The 19996-nt window shown below is 37.8% G+C and overlaps 1 protein-coding gene across 1 annotated transcript in view; it reads right to left on the bottom strand.

Annotated features, from left to right (window-relative positions):
- Positions 1-14256, bottom strand: part of LOC137298876 (hepatic leukemia factor-like) — a 57346-nt gene extending 43090 nt beyond the window's left edge. The window contains exon 1 of the mRNA XM_067831223.1: positions 14095-14256. Within this exon, the coding sequence (XP_067687324.1) occupies positions 14095-14197 (103 nt within the window). The 5' untranslated portion in view covers positions 14198-14256. The remainder of the gene's footprint in view (positions 1-14094) is intronic.
- Between the last annotated feature and the right edge of the window lie 5740 nt (positions 14257-19996).

Genomic DNA, 19996 nt, shown 5'->3' with positions numbered 1-19996 from the left:
GATGCATTTGAGTGTCTACCTGTAAAATCTCTTTGGTGAATAGGATAGACCTAATATCCCAAAGTGCTTTTCACAGGAGATATGAATGGTCACAGTCAAATGGCACTACCAGCACCTCTGCCACAAGTTAGCTCTACTTTCTCTTGCATCGCAATGCTATAAGGTGATTGTGCCATTAGTTACCATGACATCATGATACATTGACATCACACCTCCACCACTGAAGCAGGATAGCTGTATACAAACAGGGATTAATCGACACAAACATAACAAGGAAGAGTATTCCTTCATACAACTGAGATGCCCTGAATGAGGTCAATCACCAATGATTTAAGTTGGTTATTACCTACACCAAAATCTGCTGATGTCTACCAATTTCCATGAAACCAATAGTCTGCAGATGCTAAACAGCCGTCATAATGCTAGTTTATACATAATAAATGAATGAAATCAAGTACATCACAACTTTATGACAGGCTGATCAAAGAGACCGACAAAAATAATGGTCCACTGTGATTAATTATTCTTCCAAGAATGACACGAGTGTAACACAAGAACACAATACCATGTATTCTGGCTGTAACTTAAGTGTTCCTGCACAGAATGTTAGTTGTCAACAAAGTAGTGAGTGAGTGAGTTAATATTTAATGTTACATTGGCAATATCTCCGTCATACCATGACAAGTCAACCAGGTAGTCTACACATATACATCCAATCCTCTTTCTGGACTTCACAGTGTACCCAAATGAAGGGAATCGAACCTGGGTCTTCAGCGTGATGAGTGAACACTTTAACCACTAGGCTAACAGACCACCCCTCAGTATACCTGGGTGTCTAGACTAACGCTTGGTCTCTGAGTATAAGCAAGTGTTATGGAAACAAACAATTCCTCTTAAACTGAAAAGGAACCCCTGTGAGGAAATCTAGGATTGCTTCATTTCGGGCCTGAGCACTGCAAAAAGAGGTGGGCGGAAAGGAAAATATTGTGGTTCAGGAAGTGTGGGACAGACTGCTGGATATCTAGTGTGAGAACTCAATATCTTGAAGAAGTTATAATCTTTACTGTAACACATTAGCAGAATATAGCTGCGAGCAGAGATGAGGGCTTCTTGGATGTTATGCAATACAGCCATTTGCATCTGTGACGTACTTCCAATAGTAGTCATGGCTACAGATATTATAGATACATGCTACTGTCAGTAATGGGAAATGTGTCATTCTTTTACTCTGAATTCATATTGGCTTTAAATACAGATGCTACCCGTATTAGGATATCAATCAAACAAACATAATGATTGTCGCTTTCAATTCTTATAGGCTTTGAAACAGATGCTATTTGTAAAATAGCATGAAAAGAGAAAAAAAACTTAGTGGTTGTCCATTCAGTGATCAAAGCATGCACACTTCACAACAATCTTTTCAAAATGTCTAAAACATAAAAGCCTAAGCTGAATGTGATTCACGGTATGTTACTTAAATATATATATAATATATGTTGTATTAAGTAAATCTATATCAATGAACATAACAAACATGTCCAGTGATCTAACTTCAATAACATACAGGAAAAAACACCATTGATCTTGTTGACATACTCGTACTTGAATTGTTCCTGAGCTTGTCATTAATCTTGGAAATTTCACACTACCAGCACAAACGTAGTACTAGTCTAGATGGATAGACAACGCCATTCAGTGTGTTCACTTTCGTGGTTCAATTGATGTAAATTTGACTTATAATATTCATAACATCATACCAGTACCAGCTGCTCAATACCATAGGACGATAGCACGTTACTATAGTCCAAATGATACTTGTTGTGATTGTGTATGAATTTAAAAACAAGTTAACAGCAGCTATACCTGCTTCAGTGACAATATTCCGCTAGATCATGAGCACAAGATACATCAGGTTGTAGATATGCTAAAGCACACAGAATATTTTAAATGACTAATAAAACCTGAACAAAATGGCTATTTAATCTTTCTATGGTTGATGTGGCGTAAGTTATGGTTGTGTATGTTTGGAATGTAGCTCTTCGGGCTGTGCTGTTAAAACCTGCTTTGTGCTTTAAACAGGAAACCATAACTATCAAAACAAGACAGGTATATGGAACAGAAGGCAAAATACCGCGGTTCCACTTATATCTCGGTTTATTGTTTCACAGATGAGGAATTTCGAGAATGAACGCATATATGCTACTCCATGTTACACTAAAAAGTCTATGCATTAAGAGGTAACAACATCAGTCCAAACAAGGTAAGATTTGGTTGGAGAAGTACTGCCAGACCTAGTTAATTTGCGTATTTCAGCGCCTTCTAGCACGTCAACCTGGCGCAACATTTTATTTTTGCCATTTTCAAAAGGATGAATGAAAAATCTATGGGACCTGTAAAACATGTTATTTTACTTCTGCTACGATTCATACAATTAAACAATCACAGTACATAGATAACATGCATATATGTTATGCACCTTTAATACATTTTTAGACCAGCCACTGAGTTGTACAAATTGAGGGATTTTCAAAAATATATAATCTTTTGCGAGACGCATGGAATTGTTCCCTACATCTGTTGTTCTTTAAAGTGGAAAATAATTGTAGTTTAGGTTCGCAAGCTTAGAAGCGCCATCTTTGTAAGTTAACTTGTCAGAAGTTTAATAAACGCTTATATATCATAAATTTCATAGTGTGACACGCTACACAGTGTAAATTTGCTAACATCTGTGAACTCGTTAATTAAAGCATGGGCTGGAACTCAGTGTGAAAACAATGCCATTTGTGATTAATTACTTTAAATGACACCAGCAAGTCAGTCTATCGCATCGGTGCTTGGCGAGACGCTCCCGATTTGTCACCTCCCGGCTTGGAATGAATTTCACGTGCATTTCATGCTCATGCAGAGACAATGAGGGTGAAAAGGAGAGAGATGGAAGTAAACTGATTTTCAATAAGTCTTGATCTTGAAATCCAATCAAATGCATGTAAAATTATTTATAATATTAATAGAATACGGAAGCTCGACCGAAAATATTATATAAGTAATCATAAGTTACATTCATGGTTTCCTCGCTGCATCGGTAAATATCCACACTGTTTTAAGCAATGAGACTCATCGGAGGCCCCACGCCAAGAACAGAAGCGATATTGACCGATACACTTCGGCCTTTGCTTGTTGATGAACTTAATTCTATAAATCCACGTATCCACTACAGAACACACAAAAACCTTTAAGTTTTTCGCATTTTCAGTTTGTTGTCAGATAGATTCATAGGCCTATAAAAGGCATTTCAACAAATAACTCTACTTAATTTCAATTGAAGCTCAGATCAAATGTATTTGGTAAGCGCTAGCACTTTTGACATACACAAAGACACGTTATATTTATATCAACAGAACTCATACATATCGCCAACTTTGAACGGAACCACTGAACTGACAGGCAAGAGTGAGTGCTGGTGTGCGGTCTTGTGAGACAGATGTTTGAAGGCCCGGCCGTCATTGTCCTCCCGCTTTCCTTCAGATTTTCGTGCTCTTTCCAATGGTTAAACGTTAAATGTTGCACCAACTTTTGACACATTCCGGCGCGTATTCATGGGCCGTCGGTGATAAAAAGAAGTGCATATTTTCTTAATATGCAGAAACTTTGGGATTTTGATGGCTAGTATTGTTTATGGTGATGTGTACATAGAGGCAAGCACTTTCGGTGGATATTTAAAGCGGTCTAAGCAGAAATATTAGAATATTTGCACCGCACTCTTTCCTTTCGTTAGGGGGCACGTCTCAAACGTTGTGTCTTCATTTTAGCTAATACAGTCTGTATCACCGTCAAAACGGAGCATTTTAACAATGATGTAAGTGCGTAGGGAGGTGCCTAGAGACAAAGTATGGCAAGTTTGAAAGCGGTAGCTGTTGTAGTTGTAGTGCAGCAGATTTTGGGAGCAAAGTAGTCAGAATTGGGCTGAAAAACAGCAGCAAAAACTTCAATCGCAAATAGCGGCCAAACGGTGCATTTTAGCAACTCGACCCGTCCAGGCGAAAGTGTAGCCATTTTGATTGCGCATCTGCTCAAGAAGTTTGGTAGTCATTGCAGCAGTAGTTTCGGAGATATTTGCATTTCAAATTGAAAATTTTGAATTAATTTTGATTTATCTGCCCTTTGCTATTGGACCCACAGCCTAGAGATTTTAATGGGGAATATCTACACCTCGGTGCGCATCTGCCTGATTTTTTTCAAGCGATTCTGTCCACTGGTGCTCTTTGTAGGGCTGGAACAAAATACGGCGGAAAAATAAATAATAATAATAATAATAAAAACATCAGTAATTACAATAGGTCTTTTGCCTTATGGCAAGAAGCCCTAATAATTAAGTTAGTCTGCCGAACAGATTAAACACTTGGTGAACTGCTCCCCCTCCATGTTCCCCTTCTCCTAGAGCTGTGATGAATGGTTTCTGACTGATCAATACATTGTCGACCCACACCTGACACACGTTCAGAAGACCATCTTCCAACTGCACAACAACAGCAGCAGCACCTTCATGTCAATCTACCAAGTGCTGCCTGATCCACCAATCCCACCATGCCCTGGGTCAAGGACATGTTGTTGATGACTGGCATGGGCCTTATAAGACTCCCCAGTCTGGGGCTTACTGTCATGTGTTACTACTACAATCACAGCAGAGAGGTATCCTTTCATTCTATGAATCTTTGACACAAAGGTTTTCATACTGATTGCAGATTTTCAAGAGAATTCAACATGTGCCTGATAACATAGACCATGAGATAATGTTATGAGGGAGAGAGTGAGCGAGTTTAGTTTTACTCCGGACTCAGCAGTATTCCTGCTATATGGTGGCTGTCTGTAAATAATCAAGTCTGGACCAGACTATGCAGTGATCAACAGCATGAGCATTGATCTGTGTCAACCAATCAGAGAGCGTGACCGCTTAAGACAAGCATACTCGCCTGTAGTGGAAAGCATGGGTTGCTGAAGGCCTATTTTACCCCGGGCCTTCACGGGTTGATGTTATAAATAAGATGAAGGAAAATAATTCTACATGAACTCCCTGAAGTCTTTAAATTTCACAGTGGTTCAGAGTTCAAGGGGAAGATGAGACTAGAAGTGGGTAGTTACTGAATAAAAGCCCTGGGCCATGTGCGGTAACACACTGTCATGGCTTCCGCAGAGTTTAGTTTGATGTTCACAATAACAAGAACCATACTAATAATCCATTAAATGGGATCAGTTCATTTCACCATCAAACCCTTAGATATGCAAAGAAAACAGGAAAATTCTAGAATTCTTCATGTCTAACCCTGTAGTTCCAGTAAACACACTGCAAGCTTTAAGCTATTTTATGGTAAACTATCACCAATGTTTTTGTAAAGAAAGTCTGATCATGTCAGTCATTTCAATGTGGATACTTTCATAATTGATGCCCTGAGACAAAGGGCTCTGTTGCTGTGCAATCACTTCATCTATTTCATGTCAACATGTTCTTTTCATGACTTTCTCAGACCAATCATGTTTAAGTTCACCCCAACATTGGTACGTTCATTTCATTAATGTCAGATATCTTTGCAATGTTCACAGAACAGGGTAACTATGGCAATGAACAAGAAATAAACTGTCCACTGAGAAATGTTTTCTTCATGATCGCACAGAACTTGAAAAAAAAAAAAAATGATCCTGTGCATGTTCAACACATCCTTTGTAGCATGTCCAGTGTTATTCACCCTATGACCGACACCCTTCTATTTCTAATCTATGTTAACACATGGACAAGTCATTCCAGGATAAGCTGATAATGATATATTTATTATCTTTCTGAACCAGAACATAAATTCCACAAGTGGCCTGGGCCATGTCAACAACGTGGTCAAGACCCTACCTAGTTCACATGTGTAAAGACTAGTCACTGACCCCTTATCAGCACATTCAAACTGACCACTGCACAAAGTTCAAGTGAGGTTAAATTGCACTAGTGGATAAAGTGTGGAAATATTTCAAACCTCAAGGCTACAGGTACACAGAAGGAGGCTCTGTCTCATACTTTTGTGTTTCTATTGGTAGTTCAAGGCAATAAATAAGATATGTTAACATCCTCAGTTTTTAATCTGGAAGACATATTCATACAGACAGTCTTCAACATCAATGCAACCTTATCATGCTTCATGTCAATAACATTTAGAGAAACATATTGTTTGATATTTTTAAACAAAGATTAATTTTGTTTTTGAATTTCTGATAATGTTGGAACAATTCATTTTCACTTTACTTTATATTTTTAGAGAATATTTATATGATCTAGTTCATTAACTTAAAAATACATTAAATCTATCTTTAATAAGTGAGTTTAGTTTAACGCTGCACTCAGCAGTATTCCAGCTATATAGCAGCAGTCTGTGAGTAATTGAGTCTAGACAGCCAATCCAATGGTCAACAACATGAGCATCAATCTACACAATTGGAATATAAAGTCATGTGTCAACCAAGTCCGTGAGTCTGTTCTCTCAATCAGCTTAGTCGCCTTGATCAATACTACCATCAGAACACCTGAATTCATTTCCATTCTGTCTCCATGATTCATCTTGATAAATCTGTCACAGCAGTGTTTCTGTGGTAGATGTTGCAACTGAAATATACACCTAAAAGCAAAGCCCATAAGTGTTCTAGATTCTACTGATTTTTCAAATTATCATCACTGGATTCAGGCATTTAAAATGGATAAGTTTGCTTGAGTTTGTAAATTGGTAAGTAACACATATATTTTCTAAAATGCAATATTCTGATCTGGCATTAAGATTATTAAAATACCACCATTCACTGTTATTGCTATTGACTAACTGATATTCACACATGAAAATTTTTTCACTTTTTGCTTTCAATTAATTTTCACATTTTGTTTGTTTGATCCAGTTAACGGGACCTCTCTCTATCAAGACAATTTTTTAATGAAACCAAAATGTCCAGATAAACAGGGTTCAACTGTATCATCACTGGATTCAGGCATTTAAACATAAATGGATAAAGTTGGCTTGAGTTCGTAAATTGGTAAATAACACATTCATAAATGTGTTCTAAAATGCAATATTCTGATCTCACATTATGATATTTTAAAATTAAATACCTAACTTTCTTTAAATCAGATTTTATGAACTGTACACATTCTCAATGCAATCAATGATGGTATCTCAGCAGTTCACCTTTACTGGTTGTATCCGAACTCTAACTCCAAGTCACCTTGGTGAACTATAACTATAGCATCTTTTGTAATTAACACTCAAACCATAGTAACCTAAAATTACATTTAATTTATTTCAACTTGAATACTGGCAAACATTTCAGGATTTTACTTAAGCACTTATGAATTTCACTAGTGCATCCTGAAATGGTGGAGTGCAACCTCATTTTTATACCAACTTGCACAAAGTGAAGCTGGAAAGCAAATGAAGAGTTCTGATTGGAACAATGATTTATGGCTACTCAGTGAGTTTGAGTGAGTTTAGTTTAACACCACACTCAGCAGTATTTCAGCTACATGGCAACAGTCTGTAAATAATCGAGTCTGGACCAGAAAGTCCAGTGATCAACAGCATGAGCATTGATCTGTGCAATTGGGAATCAATGACATGAGTCAACCAAGTTAGCAAGCCTGACCACACGATCCTGTCAGTTGCCTCTTATGACAAGTGTAGTCGCCTTTTATGGCAAGCATGGGTTGCTGAAGGCCTATGTTACCCCGGGACTGTCACGGGTCAATGGACACTGATCGAATGACTGTTAGTGTTACTGTTCATATCCTTTCATTCATGAAGTGAGATAAAATGATCTTAATCAGATCCAGAATAATTTTGTAATAATGACGTTTTAAATCATCAATACAAAATCACACACACTTTATATCATTATATACTGGAGCAACAATCCATTAATTTAGTGCCAGTATGTATTCAGAAAAAATAAAAACTTCCTCAAGACGGTCAGACTAGCAGCTCCCACAAGTTACTTAATATGTTGGAACCCTTTTGTAGCGAGTGAGTGAATGAGTTGAGGTTTTAGCGATATTCCAGCAATATCATGGCATGGGACACCAGAAATGAGCTTCACACATTGTACCCATGGGATTAACTGAACCCAAGTCTTCTGTGTGGCGATCAAACGCTTTAACCGTAAGGCAGTCAAATGAGTTGACATGGACATGCCATATGGGTGGTCTGGCATCCTATTGCTACCCTGCACACTATACACTAATACAGTAACACTGCTGCAGTTCTGAGACTACACACTACAGCTTGATGCATATTGGACACTGGCACTGGCTGCCTCAAGATTCATTTAGGTGTATTCAAATATTATGTCAGCTAATGATAACTGTAATTAATTCTCTGACTAATAATTATCCTGGAATGGCTTTTAGAAGTGACACAAAAGAGGGAAATTTATGGATATCAACTTCTGCAATATGAAAAACATGATGTACATTGGTATTAAAAACAAATCAATCATATATTTTAAATTAAAACTTAAAGGTCACATGCAACCAAAAAATCAAACATAACTTAAACACAGTTATCACTGGTTCATAATATATGAAATACATTGTTGATTGTGACAAAAACAAATAACAAAATTATAAGGGCATAATCGCAAATGAGAAGTGCAATATTTTGTACTTGAGTTTACCTCCATCAAAACGAAGCAGTCGCGATACTGAACCCAGTCAGTGCTGCTGGGTGTGCAGTCATGTGTAATGGGACTTTCTCACTGGCAACTGGTTCATTTGCTGATACTCTTAGCTGGCTCTTTGTTCATGGCTTGTAAGCCGGAAAGGTGTTAATTTCAAATTGTAAATGGTAGGTAATTGAAGTTGTGCATTGCATATTGTCATCAGGAGACAGGCAGGCAGACATCTAGGTGTCAATAAACATTGTGTTTTCTCTCTGGCAGAGTCTGTTTATCACAATCACCATGTTTCTGTATGTAATGAGTAGATTATTTACTTGTTTAAGTACACAACCAAGATTAGACTCCTGCTCGTGACACCATACTGTTTCAAGTTCCGTGAACCTACTCCATGCGCATGCGTTATGAGCGCAGTGCAGTACAGCTGGGGGAAAATTAGTGAACTGTTTGAACTCCAATTTCGCGGGCTTTTTTTCAACTTTATAGGGTGAATTGACATTTTTGATGATTTGTTTTGGTAAGTGCATATGGAAAAGTATCAGAATCTGCAAAGTTGTGTTTTACGTTGCATGTGACCTTTAATTATTCCTTCAATACACATAGTTTTAGTCATACAGTCATACACAACATGAGCACTAACATGACGTTGTAAAAGGTAACAAGAAGACACAGTCATCAATACTCCACGAATTACCTCCAATTTCAGTCAAGTCAAACTTGTTGGAAATGGAAATGCCCAAAATATTTTATTCAGAATTCCAAAACTATCAAAAGGCACCAGTACACCACTAGGCCAATCTGTCTGGTGAAGAAATATTGAACGGTTTTAGAGTTCTGCTCCAGAAAAGACAGATGTGCATGGATGAACGGATAATTACAAGATGAACAGTAGGTAAGTGTTTCCAACACTGAGTATGGATGGTTTACACTCCACCCTTGGAGGTTTGCATGTAATGGAATCCAGCAACATCCCCTGCTGGGGATGAGTCAGCAGCAATCTGGAAACTGTTTGATGTATAGAATGGCCAGCAATGTGATACTTGTGATGACATAACATGCTGTAATGCCTGGTCTTGCCTGAAACTCCCACCCTGGCAACTCAGCTATTTCACAGCAATGGTTACTGAACAATCTCTAAAAATAACAATCACATGTTTTCCCTTTTATCACATTTTAGACAAATTTAAGTTTCTTTGAGCACAAACGTACTTGTGAGCTTTAAGAAGCAATCCGTTTTTAGACTGTATTTGATCATTTTCCATCTTTCATATTTTGGAATTGACCATGTTTTCATATACACAATTCTATACTATGTTTGTGCATTTGTTGTACAGTGGACTTCAAATTTGAATCAATGCCTATAAAGATCATGCCCCATCATTCAGAATGTATCATTATGAAATTAATCTAAATGCAGTATTTAGATGAACATATAATAAATGTCTATTAAACCCGAGTTCTTTTCTGGCTATAGTATAACCTTCGTAACTGCCACTCAACCTTCTCCATGCGTTACTACAATTATGGATTTATTCTGACAACTGTGGACAGATGAAAGTGATTTAAAAACGAGTTGAACAATGCCACCTTCCAATCCTGCCAACATAACTCAATCCAGATTGACATATTCTTTACGGCAGATTATTTCATAATGAGACTTTTGCCCAAGATTCAATATTTAATTTATTGAACCTTCTGTAAAGAAGTATACGATGCACAGAACTCATAATAAGCAGCATATATTTACACAATAAAAACCTTGAGCATGAATAAAATAGATGGCATCAAAATGTATGTTTAAAGTGGAGGCTAAAGTTTCATGTAACTAAAATACTGCTTGACTTTTGCCTCAAACATTCTCCTTTCCTAACTGTGACAACGGTAAGACCAATGTTATTTGCCCTGAAATGTGTCTCTTATATAAGCATTGTTAATAGTGTGTCAATTATTCTTGACCTCGCGTTAACATGTTTCTGGCAGCAGCAATGCTCACCATGGTTTGTCATGTCATTATTTATTTACCATTACCATGGTGGTCTCGTTTTGTTGTTGGAATTTTACCTGTACAGACCAGCAACTGGGTGTTTATAGCTCACACCAAGCCTGTTTAATGGTGGTTTAGTTGAAGTACTGGCACACTGATGCTGCTCTTAACAGTATTTCAGCTAAGTAAAGCAATTGGTGAACATGAAGAGTGGACAAGACATTGTGTACTTACACACTCTAGGCATGGGTGACATATGCTTGACTTACAAAACTTGACTTGGATTGAAGGACTTTAAAGGGGGACCTCAGTTATAGCTTGGTATGTGGGAGGGCAAATATATAAAGAGGTCCTAACGGTAGTCTCTACATCCTGACTGAAATCCTTGGCAAATTTTCACTTCCAAAAGTTTTTAAGAACTGAGCACTTTCAAACCTCACCCCAACCATTCATCTGAACATATCTCTCCATTTTGGGATTTGTTTGAAGGGCTTGATAAAAATTGCTATCAATTTCCAAACTCAGAACAGACACAAAACTAAAAATGTCTCCAAATAAGTATCCTCAAATGCAGTGTTTGGTTGCTGATTCTGTGATGACAACAATCTATACATGCAATACACATTGGACACGATTTGGATACATGTACTTCCATTTTCAGGCATGTTTTGTGGATGACGGGTGCTCCCACAAGTCCCAGTAGAGCAGAATATGCTTACACTTTTTGTGAACACCTGGTGTCTTCATGATTTTCAGTGATTCATTCATACAATTTTCACAGCTATTTTTCCTTTACATCATTGTAATTGCTTCTAAAGATAGTCAACAAATGTCATTCTTTGGTGATGTTCTATACTGGCTTAGAACATGCCATATAGTGACTGAACAGCTGGTGTCCAGTGATAACGTTCGTCATGTTGATTGTTGAACCATCACATAAGTTATGCATACTGAACACTCTTGAATATCCATTGAAAACCATTATTAGCTTAATTCTTTAGCTGATTATTATATTGGTCTTAATACATGTTCTGAAAACTGAAGACTATTAATGAAGGTATTTATCCAGGACTACCCAGTACTCTGTGCCCTTGGCACGCAAGCTGGAAAAACAAGTGTTTATGAAATTTGAACAAAAGTTATTATTTTCTCAGATTAAGGGGTCTTTTAACACACTCAAGGCAATAGTATAGTACTACACCAGAGCTTTTTTTTATCCTCCCCTTATTGGTCCTGCTACCATGAAACCAATAAGGATTAATTGTTATTGGTGTTGGGAATTGGTTGATATGTCACAACCGATGACTGCTTCATTTCCAATGAAAAATCATTGAAAACATATTGGTTAGCTTCACTTTGCAGATTTACCTATCCAGGTTGTTATTGTATATAATCATAACATGATGCAAACTGATACTTTACAGTGATGACTAATACATGTATACATCATCCTGGAGTCTTCGAGAAATATTCAGTCAACACTTCTCAGTTAGTGAAGTGAGGTTTCTAAGAATTAAACATGTTTCAGGCCCTGACAAGTTTGAAGACATCTTCAATCATCAAGTTTATCAAGGACTTAAACAGTAGTTCCAACACTGTTTGTGTTCAGTTATGAGAAAATGTGATTGATTGCTTGGTTGTTTGGTCACTACAACCAATCTTCGAATACTTCAATTATTTGAACAACCACCACTAATTGTTATAGCTGAGAAAATGAAATAGAGATAACTATATATTTCATGCACTGAGAATCTCACCCAAGTGCCTACTGAAACCATCAACACAAGCTGACAAAGTTACAAATAATAGGTCAGAGGCTTGCTTGCTAAAGGATATTTTCATTTTTAGTGTTCATATGTTTGATATCAGAAGACATGAGGCTGAGATTCTATTTACATGTACCATAAAAAATAACTCTTCATTAGTTTTCATTGAAAAAATGTACATCCCTGCACAACATGGTACTGCCATAAGACTTACAATGCAGTGATGTCACAGAATTGTGATGTCATCAGGATTTTGACATCATAGCAATTTGAGTCAAGTAATTGATGATGACAGGACACTGTCCAAAATTTGCTGTCAAAATGATATTTCCTAGGAGATATCCAGTGGTATACATGATAAATGAATTTAACTGGGTTGTATGCTTCATACAAGTGATTGATGAAACTGTGGGGGAGTGACAAAAAATGGTCATGTGGTACCTGGAGTAGAGTTAAACCTAAGGATATGTACTTATTTAGATATGGTGCATACTTCAGAAATATAGCAAGAATATAATCCAACAGCAATTTTGAAAAATGCAAAGAAACAACAATCATTTAAAGAAAAATCCTGAAATACAGAGTGCACTGAATCACTAACGGTTTAATATTTTAATGACATGTAGAATATGCTCCAGACATTTCTCCATCTGATCCTATTGATGCCATCTGTTTCTGCTCCTTCGTGTTTAGTTGAAGCAAAGAGTACAGTAAGGTCAACAACACAAGGAGACAAACAATTTATATCTTCTGATATCAGTAACACAAACTCAGTTCTGAACTACTGGTACTAAGTCGGTACATAGTTACTGTTTTAAAGCTGTATCAGCGATGTTCCAGCAATTTTTGACCTGACTGTATGCATCTGGATTGACATTGGCAACTGACATTTGTTTGGACAAACCAACACCTTGCACTCACACTCCCCTTCATAAGATGATCACTTTCAAAATAAGGCATAATTCATGATAAGACATAATTAAAATTGGTTTTGAAAATTAAATACATCATATTTTCAAAAATTTGAGATTAACCAAAGCAAATGATGAACACAAATTAATTTACATGTACATGGCCAAAAGAAAATCACCAACAGTACTATAACATTTTAACTTTAAAATTTCAGAAACAAGATATATTACTTTCAAAAAAGGTCAACACTGCTTTAATATTTTAAGACTTGTGAGCATATTTAAGAATTATAATCTCTGATAAATATTATTAGTCATGCTACCTAAAACAATATAAAGCTTTTATAAAACGTATCCTATGGCACTAGACACTGTTTGCCTCTTCAAACATGTTTTACAATTGATGCCAAGGACTGGTTGTAAGTAACGTGAACTAAATAAGCAAATACAAGATTGACTATGACAACTTATATTAACTTGCCTGGCAAATATATGATCGTCACGCAGCTACAATATTGTGTAGTGCAACATTATATTATAATGCTAAGAACCGTGATATAATTCGTTACACCATAAAGTTTGGCAACAATGTTTAATTTCGATCGCAGTCATAACATCTTCAGTGACAGTGGTGTTGTTATGTTCAGTTATATAATTCGGGTTAACACGAACGCAACACTGTTCAAGATGGCTACCGACATTTCGGGTAGAGCGGATGGACATTCATTGATCTTTGACTTACCAAAATCCTCAGAAGATGATGTACGTTGGTGATAGGCTTGTAAAGAAGAGATCATAGACGTGTCTAGAGGTTGGGGGAAGTCACAAAAACTCCCATCTGCCATTATTGTAATAAACCTCACTTTTTTCGGACATAAGAAATCAACAAGGAAGGTCCAAGGCTTATTACGTCATAATACTGACACAAGCTCTCGTTCTGCCTGCGCAATAGGGTTAGTCCACTTGAAAAGGGGTGCAAGGTTGTTGTTTACGAACAATATTCTCCCACTTTGACTTGATTCGAACAATAACGTCTACTACATAAGTGTTATTGTATAAGAATGTTGTCTTATCAAAAGTACGCTTTACCTACATATAAAGTTGAAGAAAGGTTATGCGCCTGGGAATACAGCCTGACACCCCTCTTGACCACTATCAAGGCCACGGACAAGTCGACTGACCAATCACGTGAGTGCGTGGACACTGTTGATGGAGGCTGTCACGCTGGTTTGTGTCTAAACAAAACATTAGGCTATAACAGGCAGTAACGCTGTTCAGCCTTTCCTCTGAATTTAATGACGCTTGCCACCATAAGTGGTACTTGTCGTCAATTTTCCAGCATTCGTTGTGTGAAGACCCAGAATGATAATCATTGACTAGAACTCTTTTCCCAACTGAAAATGAACACGAATTTCGAAACTAAAGTTACTTCTGTTATCATACAATTAGGACTTCTCTGAGTAGCATTCACATGCTGGTGTGCAAAGCAATGCCACTTTCAGATGGATAAACATCACTTGTTTGATGAAGGTGTCAGAATCTGCATGAAACCATAATCTCAATTGTAATGAAGACGTTTAACCACACCATCTTGTCTTACTTAAATATTTTGCTTAAATCAACATACTTGACCGTTCCTTAACGCTAGCGTATCCCTTGGCTACAGCTTTGTTTGCGGGTATGTATGTTTATTTATTGTGTATTCCACAGTCAGTAATAGTCCAGCTACATGGCAGCAGTGATAACTGTTACTAGTACTTTGTATTTATCAAAGCTATGCATTGCCGTTGCGTTCCGTTCTAAATGTAATCACGATATATTGATTTGACCGTCTTCAGTTATCAAAAGAATAGTGACATGACTAAGGTAGATGTAGACTATATCATATCGTATGTAAAAATTTACATTGTCCATCGTTGGAAAGTTAAATCAGCTGGCAACTAATTAAATATTTTAAAAAATGAAAACCTTATCAATATTCGTAAAACATCAACAGAAAACTGATAATTCATAAATTCATATTAATCGCAAAATGGGCTCTTCTGGTGGAAGCGAAAGTTTGAAACGTGTCCAACGTGCTCTAATCATCGATTTCGGAGGGAAAGAAAAACATAACCGAATCAAACGAAAACACAGAACTGCCAAAAACAGAATACATTGACTTCATACACACGCATGACTGGAAGTATCAAATATTTATCTACGCCAGCTCTAAGCCTGGCAATACAGGCTCTGGTACGTTACTGGTCAACTGAACACGAACGGGCATTAACGAGCGGACACATTACATGCAATTGTGTAACCAACACAGCAAGGGAACAGGACCGTGAAATCACTACGTCAGTCTTTCAATGCAACCTTGACAAACGCTCACTCACCCTGACGTGATGGCGAGATTCCGTCATTTGTCACACGGGGCTGTGGGACTTGGAAAACGAGAATTAGAAGAACTGTTTGACATACTTGTTCGAGTAATTCACGGGGATCGCGCACGCGTTTTATCTATTTTGTTCCTTTTGCTCAAATCAACTGGTTGACTGATTCAAAAGCCATATTGGTCGAAAACATTACCAAATAACGAACCAAGCAAAACTGAGAAGTGTTGTACTTACGATCTTTTACACGTATTTCGCCCATGTGATTTATGCAGAACATGTCTGTATTTCGCGTCATGGGTTTCTTCCCTTTATATATTGAACTTCTTTGAAGGAATTCAATAAGCCTCCCTCCATTAAAAATATGAAATTTTAAATCAGGCATTTGCAGTTTTGTTGTGTTCTGAAATGATATATTATTAGTAGTATAAGGTAGAAGATACATTAGTAAGACTGATTCAACCGGAGACTGTTGGAGTCATTGTGTATATATATACATGATTTGGTAGTTTACCAAGTTTGACAGTGGGGTAACCTTATATATTTCTCATTGTATTATAAGGGATGTTAGGTAACGTAGTCGTAGAAGCATTCGTTTTACATTTAAATAATCATATTTTACAGAAAAAAACAGTTCAACAGTTCATAATAAAAAAGGATAAAATATAATGGTAAGGAGCCCTGAGACTTTCTCTGTTTTCAGAAACTGAAACTGTGGACATCTAGACTTGCTACATATTTTTGACTTGCATGAGGTTTCTTGAATATATTTGGTTCAGGTTCCTTATGACAGACTAGAATGCAGTGCAATGTGTGAAACCAGTTTCTGATGTCCCTCGCAGTTCTGGGCGTTAAATTACACCCCCTTTGTCTCTGTTTTGACGGATACAGGACAAAACTAAATTGTTTACAGGTCGTACCTCTTGCCACTGTGTAAGACCTGCGGAAGACGCCATTCTCCCAAGTGATGTGCTCAGTTGGACATGAGTATACCTTGATATGCATGGTTCATCATTCCGCCATGCTTTCGACACTTTGCAACATTACACACGAGCCCAGAGGGTGACGGATATATCACACATGACAATCTGGTATACTATAAATAGTTATTGCATATTCGGAAAACAAGTCGTACACAAATTAGACACCTTGTAATATGTTTTCGTTAAATAATAAGGTCGTGTGTACCTCTGAGGCAAAATGCGTTATGGTGAAACAAATTCGTTCATTTATGTTCTGAATATTAAATATTAGGAACTGTCATGAATTGTATAGAAGAACACATATGTGACAAGGTCTTGAAAACAGGAGAATACGTATGTTTGGGGGTTACGAAGTGGGAGTAAAGGTGATTGTGTATCATTTGGAAGTGCCGTCGAAGTAGGACAAAGGATAACTTGTTACAGGAGATATATATCAATGTTCTGTTCGAAGTAGTCATCTAATACATGTACTCCCCATCCTGTTGTGAATTACGTACCAGACTAAAGTTGCACCTTATGCATGACGACTGCAATGAGGTCTGTGTATTTAATATCTGTGATCTGGCTAGTTTAGGTTCATCGAAGAGGCACTTAGTGATATTGACACAAGTTATCCAGCCAGAATCAGTTATTTACACTAATGTAATATGATCGAAAAACGAATCACCTAATCAAGCTTTCCTAAATTCACACGTTGATGAACTGCACGTGTGTTGGTAACAAGGTTCAGAGGGGCCACGTATTTTTACAAGAAAATATGAATTGAGGACGTCATCGCATTAGAGATGTCATTGTATGCTAGAGTCACGTTACAAGGATGAATAGTTTGGCACAACATTTTGGTTTTGGACCAACGTTGATTTACTAGGCAAAGAAGTCGGATTCAGTATTTGGTATTTCGTGGCTGCCCAAGTTTACACTCCTAATGAATTTACACACTAAATGAAAACCATATAACTCTATCATATCGATTAAACTCGCGTGTCCGTTAAGCACTTTAAGACTCAGTTTCGTAGAGCTAATTACAACACGGATTTCCGTTTAATGAACGCGATAGCTGTTTCTCTAAGCCCAAGAAATCCTTAATGTCGTAGAGTGACATCAACTCAGGCAGAACCATCAAATGACAACACGTGATTTATTCCACGGAGAAAAGTAAGACCAGTATTACCGTGGGATAACGTATTCGGCTTTTTACCATTTCAAGGTAAAATAATAAACAACGTTTCTTTCGTATTCCAATTATCATAAATATACGCAAATGGGTTTCTTGAGTAAAACAAAGGACTGAGAGGGGTGGTGGGGTAGCCTAATGGTTATTGCGTCTGTTCGTTACGCCGGAGACCCGGGGTCGATTCCCCACATGATTACAATGCGTGAAGCCCATTTATGGTGTCCTCCACCATGAGATTGCCGGAATATTGCTAAAAGCAGCATAAAACTATACTCACTCACCCACCAAGCGTTGAGAAGAGGGAGAGAGAGAGAGAGAGAGAGAGAGAGAGAGAGAGAGAGAGAGAGAGAGAGAGTCCGGACCAGACAATCCAGTGACTGTAAATACAGAGAGAAATACGATGTACAACGTAGCCGAGAACGGTCATCGCTTTTTCGAGGCCGCATTTTATCTCGATTTTGTGTGTACAGTTCCCGCAGGATCAGAGCACCCAGTGTGCTTCCAAATAATGTTCTGCTTACAATGCAAGTGCATAATAACTTTTTTCTGGTGTCCTGTTCAAATGAAGATGGAGTTGCGAATGTACACAAAGACAACGAAGCTTGTTTTGGACGATAAAACACATAATCAAACTCAAGCTTTTGAGAGAGAGTCATTTCAGTTCTTAAACAGACTTATTGTCTCCGTCACTGTTTTGAATCGACCACCAAGAGAAACGTATGCTGTGTTGATGTAGCTCAATCCCAGGCTGCGATCTACAAATGCGTCTCTTCCCCTTTATGGGGCTCCTTTCACGAAGCAACCGTTACAACAGTTAACTCCCATTCTTTAACACTGCACTAAGGGTAGCTTAGTCACTAAATATTCACTCATAAGTTGCGTAGCATTTCTTGAAACGCTTGTAAAATATCTCAATGCTGCAAGAATCCAAGGGACGTAACTCGTGCTAGTGAAACATCTCAAGCACAGGTTCGGCGGTTTGTTCGGCGAGATTGTAAAGTAAAGACTGAACACCCTGGTTCATAAAGTATATTCAGAATGTGCATTAGCTTGCATGTTTAGTATTACTATTGATATTTACGTCGTAACAACCCTTAAAAGTACATTTTACTCTACGGACCTTCCCATCGCACAAGTCTCCATCTTTTGCAGCGATGAACATTGCCCACTCAGTGTTGCACAAAGACGTGTTTCTTGATGACTGATCAGGTCACGTGGGTGCCGGGTGTATCACGGTGTTGCAGTTAAGCATTGCCCGCAGATCAACGAATATCCGAGGTACATCCGGGTACAGTAGCATCTCGGTACTACATAGTACTATATGTGCATGCTAATGAGGTTGAACATGACACACATAAATGAGGTTGAAATTTTAGGTTGGTACGGCGTAACCTCAGACTGCACACATTATTAAATCTTAACATGTCTACTTTTCCGTCGACTCCGGGATGATTTCCTCATGTGTATTTGTTTGTAGAGAAGCCTAAGATAATTTTTAAGCAGCTCATCTGCTTTCCATTTCTTTTTTGGGTGCCATTTTTAGAAGTTGGAGAGTCAGATAAGACAAACTTCATAGATGAACAACTTCTTTATTCGTGTGATGCTACGTTTCAATGCAGATTCTTGCTTGGCAACGACACAAGAATATGTACAGAAACGCCGCATCACCAGTTTCAAGAAGTTTTCCATTTGTCATTTTTATCTTGAATAGTGATAGTTCAACTGACGATAAACTTGAACTTTCAGGGGAATCACAGTTTTTACCCACAGAGTCCTTGAACTTTTTTCCAAACAGATCGGAAATTGAGTGACGAGGTTTTGAAAGTATTTCGGTCTGTCAGGCTGACTGCGAGTGAGTGAGCTGGTTTTACGCCGCCTTTAGCATTATCACCTCTGCGCACATAGGACATGGGGTTCACACATTGTTCCAATGTGGGTATTCGAACCCGGGTCACCGGCGGCACCAGTGGACGCCTTGCGCATCCATATGTAAGGCGATGACAATCCCAGATACATTATCATAGTAAACCATTATTAGAACCGATGGTGACAGGAGTTTGGAACGCAAAGAGCCGTAACTCTGCACACGGGTCCAAGGGGCTTGAGACAACT

This window comes from Haliotis asinina, chromosome 10 (genome assembly GCF_037392515.1).
Source record: "Haliotis asinina isolate JCU_RB_2024 chromosome 10, JCU_Hal_asi_v2, whole genome shotgun sequence".
Classification (NCBI taxonomy): domain Eukaryota; kingdom Metazoa; phylum Mollusca; class Gastropoda; order Lepetellida; family Haliotidae; genus Haliotis; species Haliotis asinina.
The sequence above is the reverse complement of the archived record's forward strand: the minus strand, read 5'-3'. Positions and strand labels throughout refer to the sequence as shown.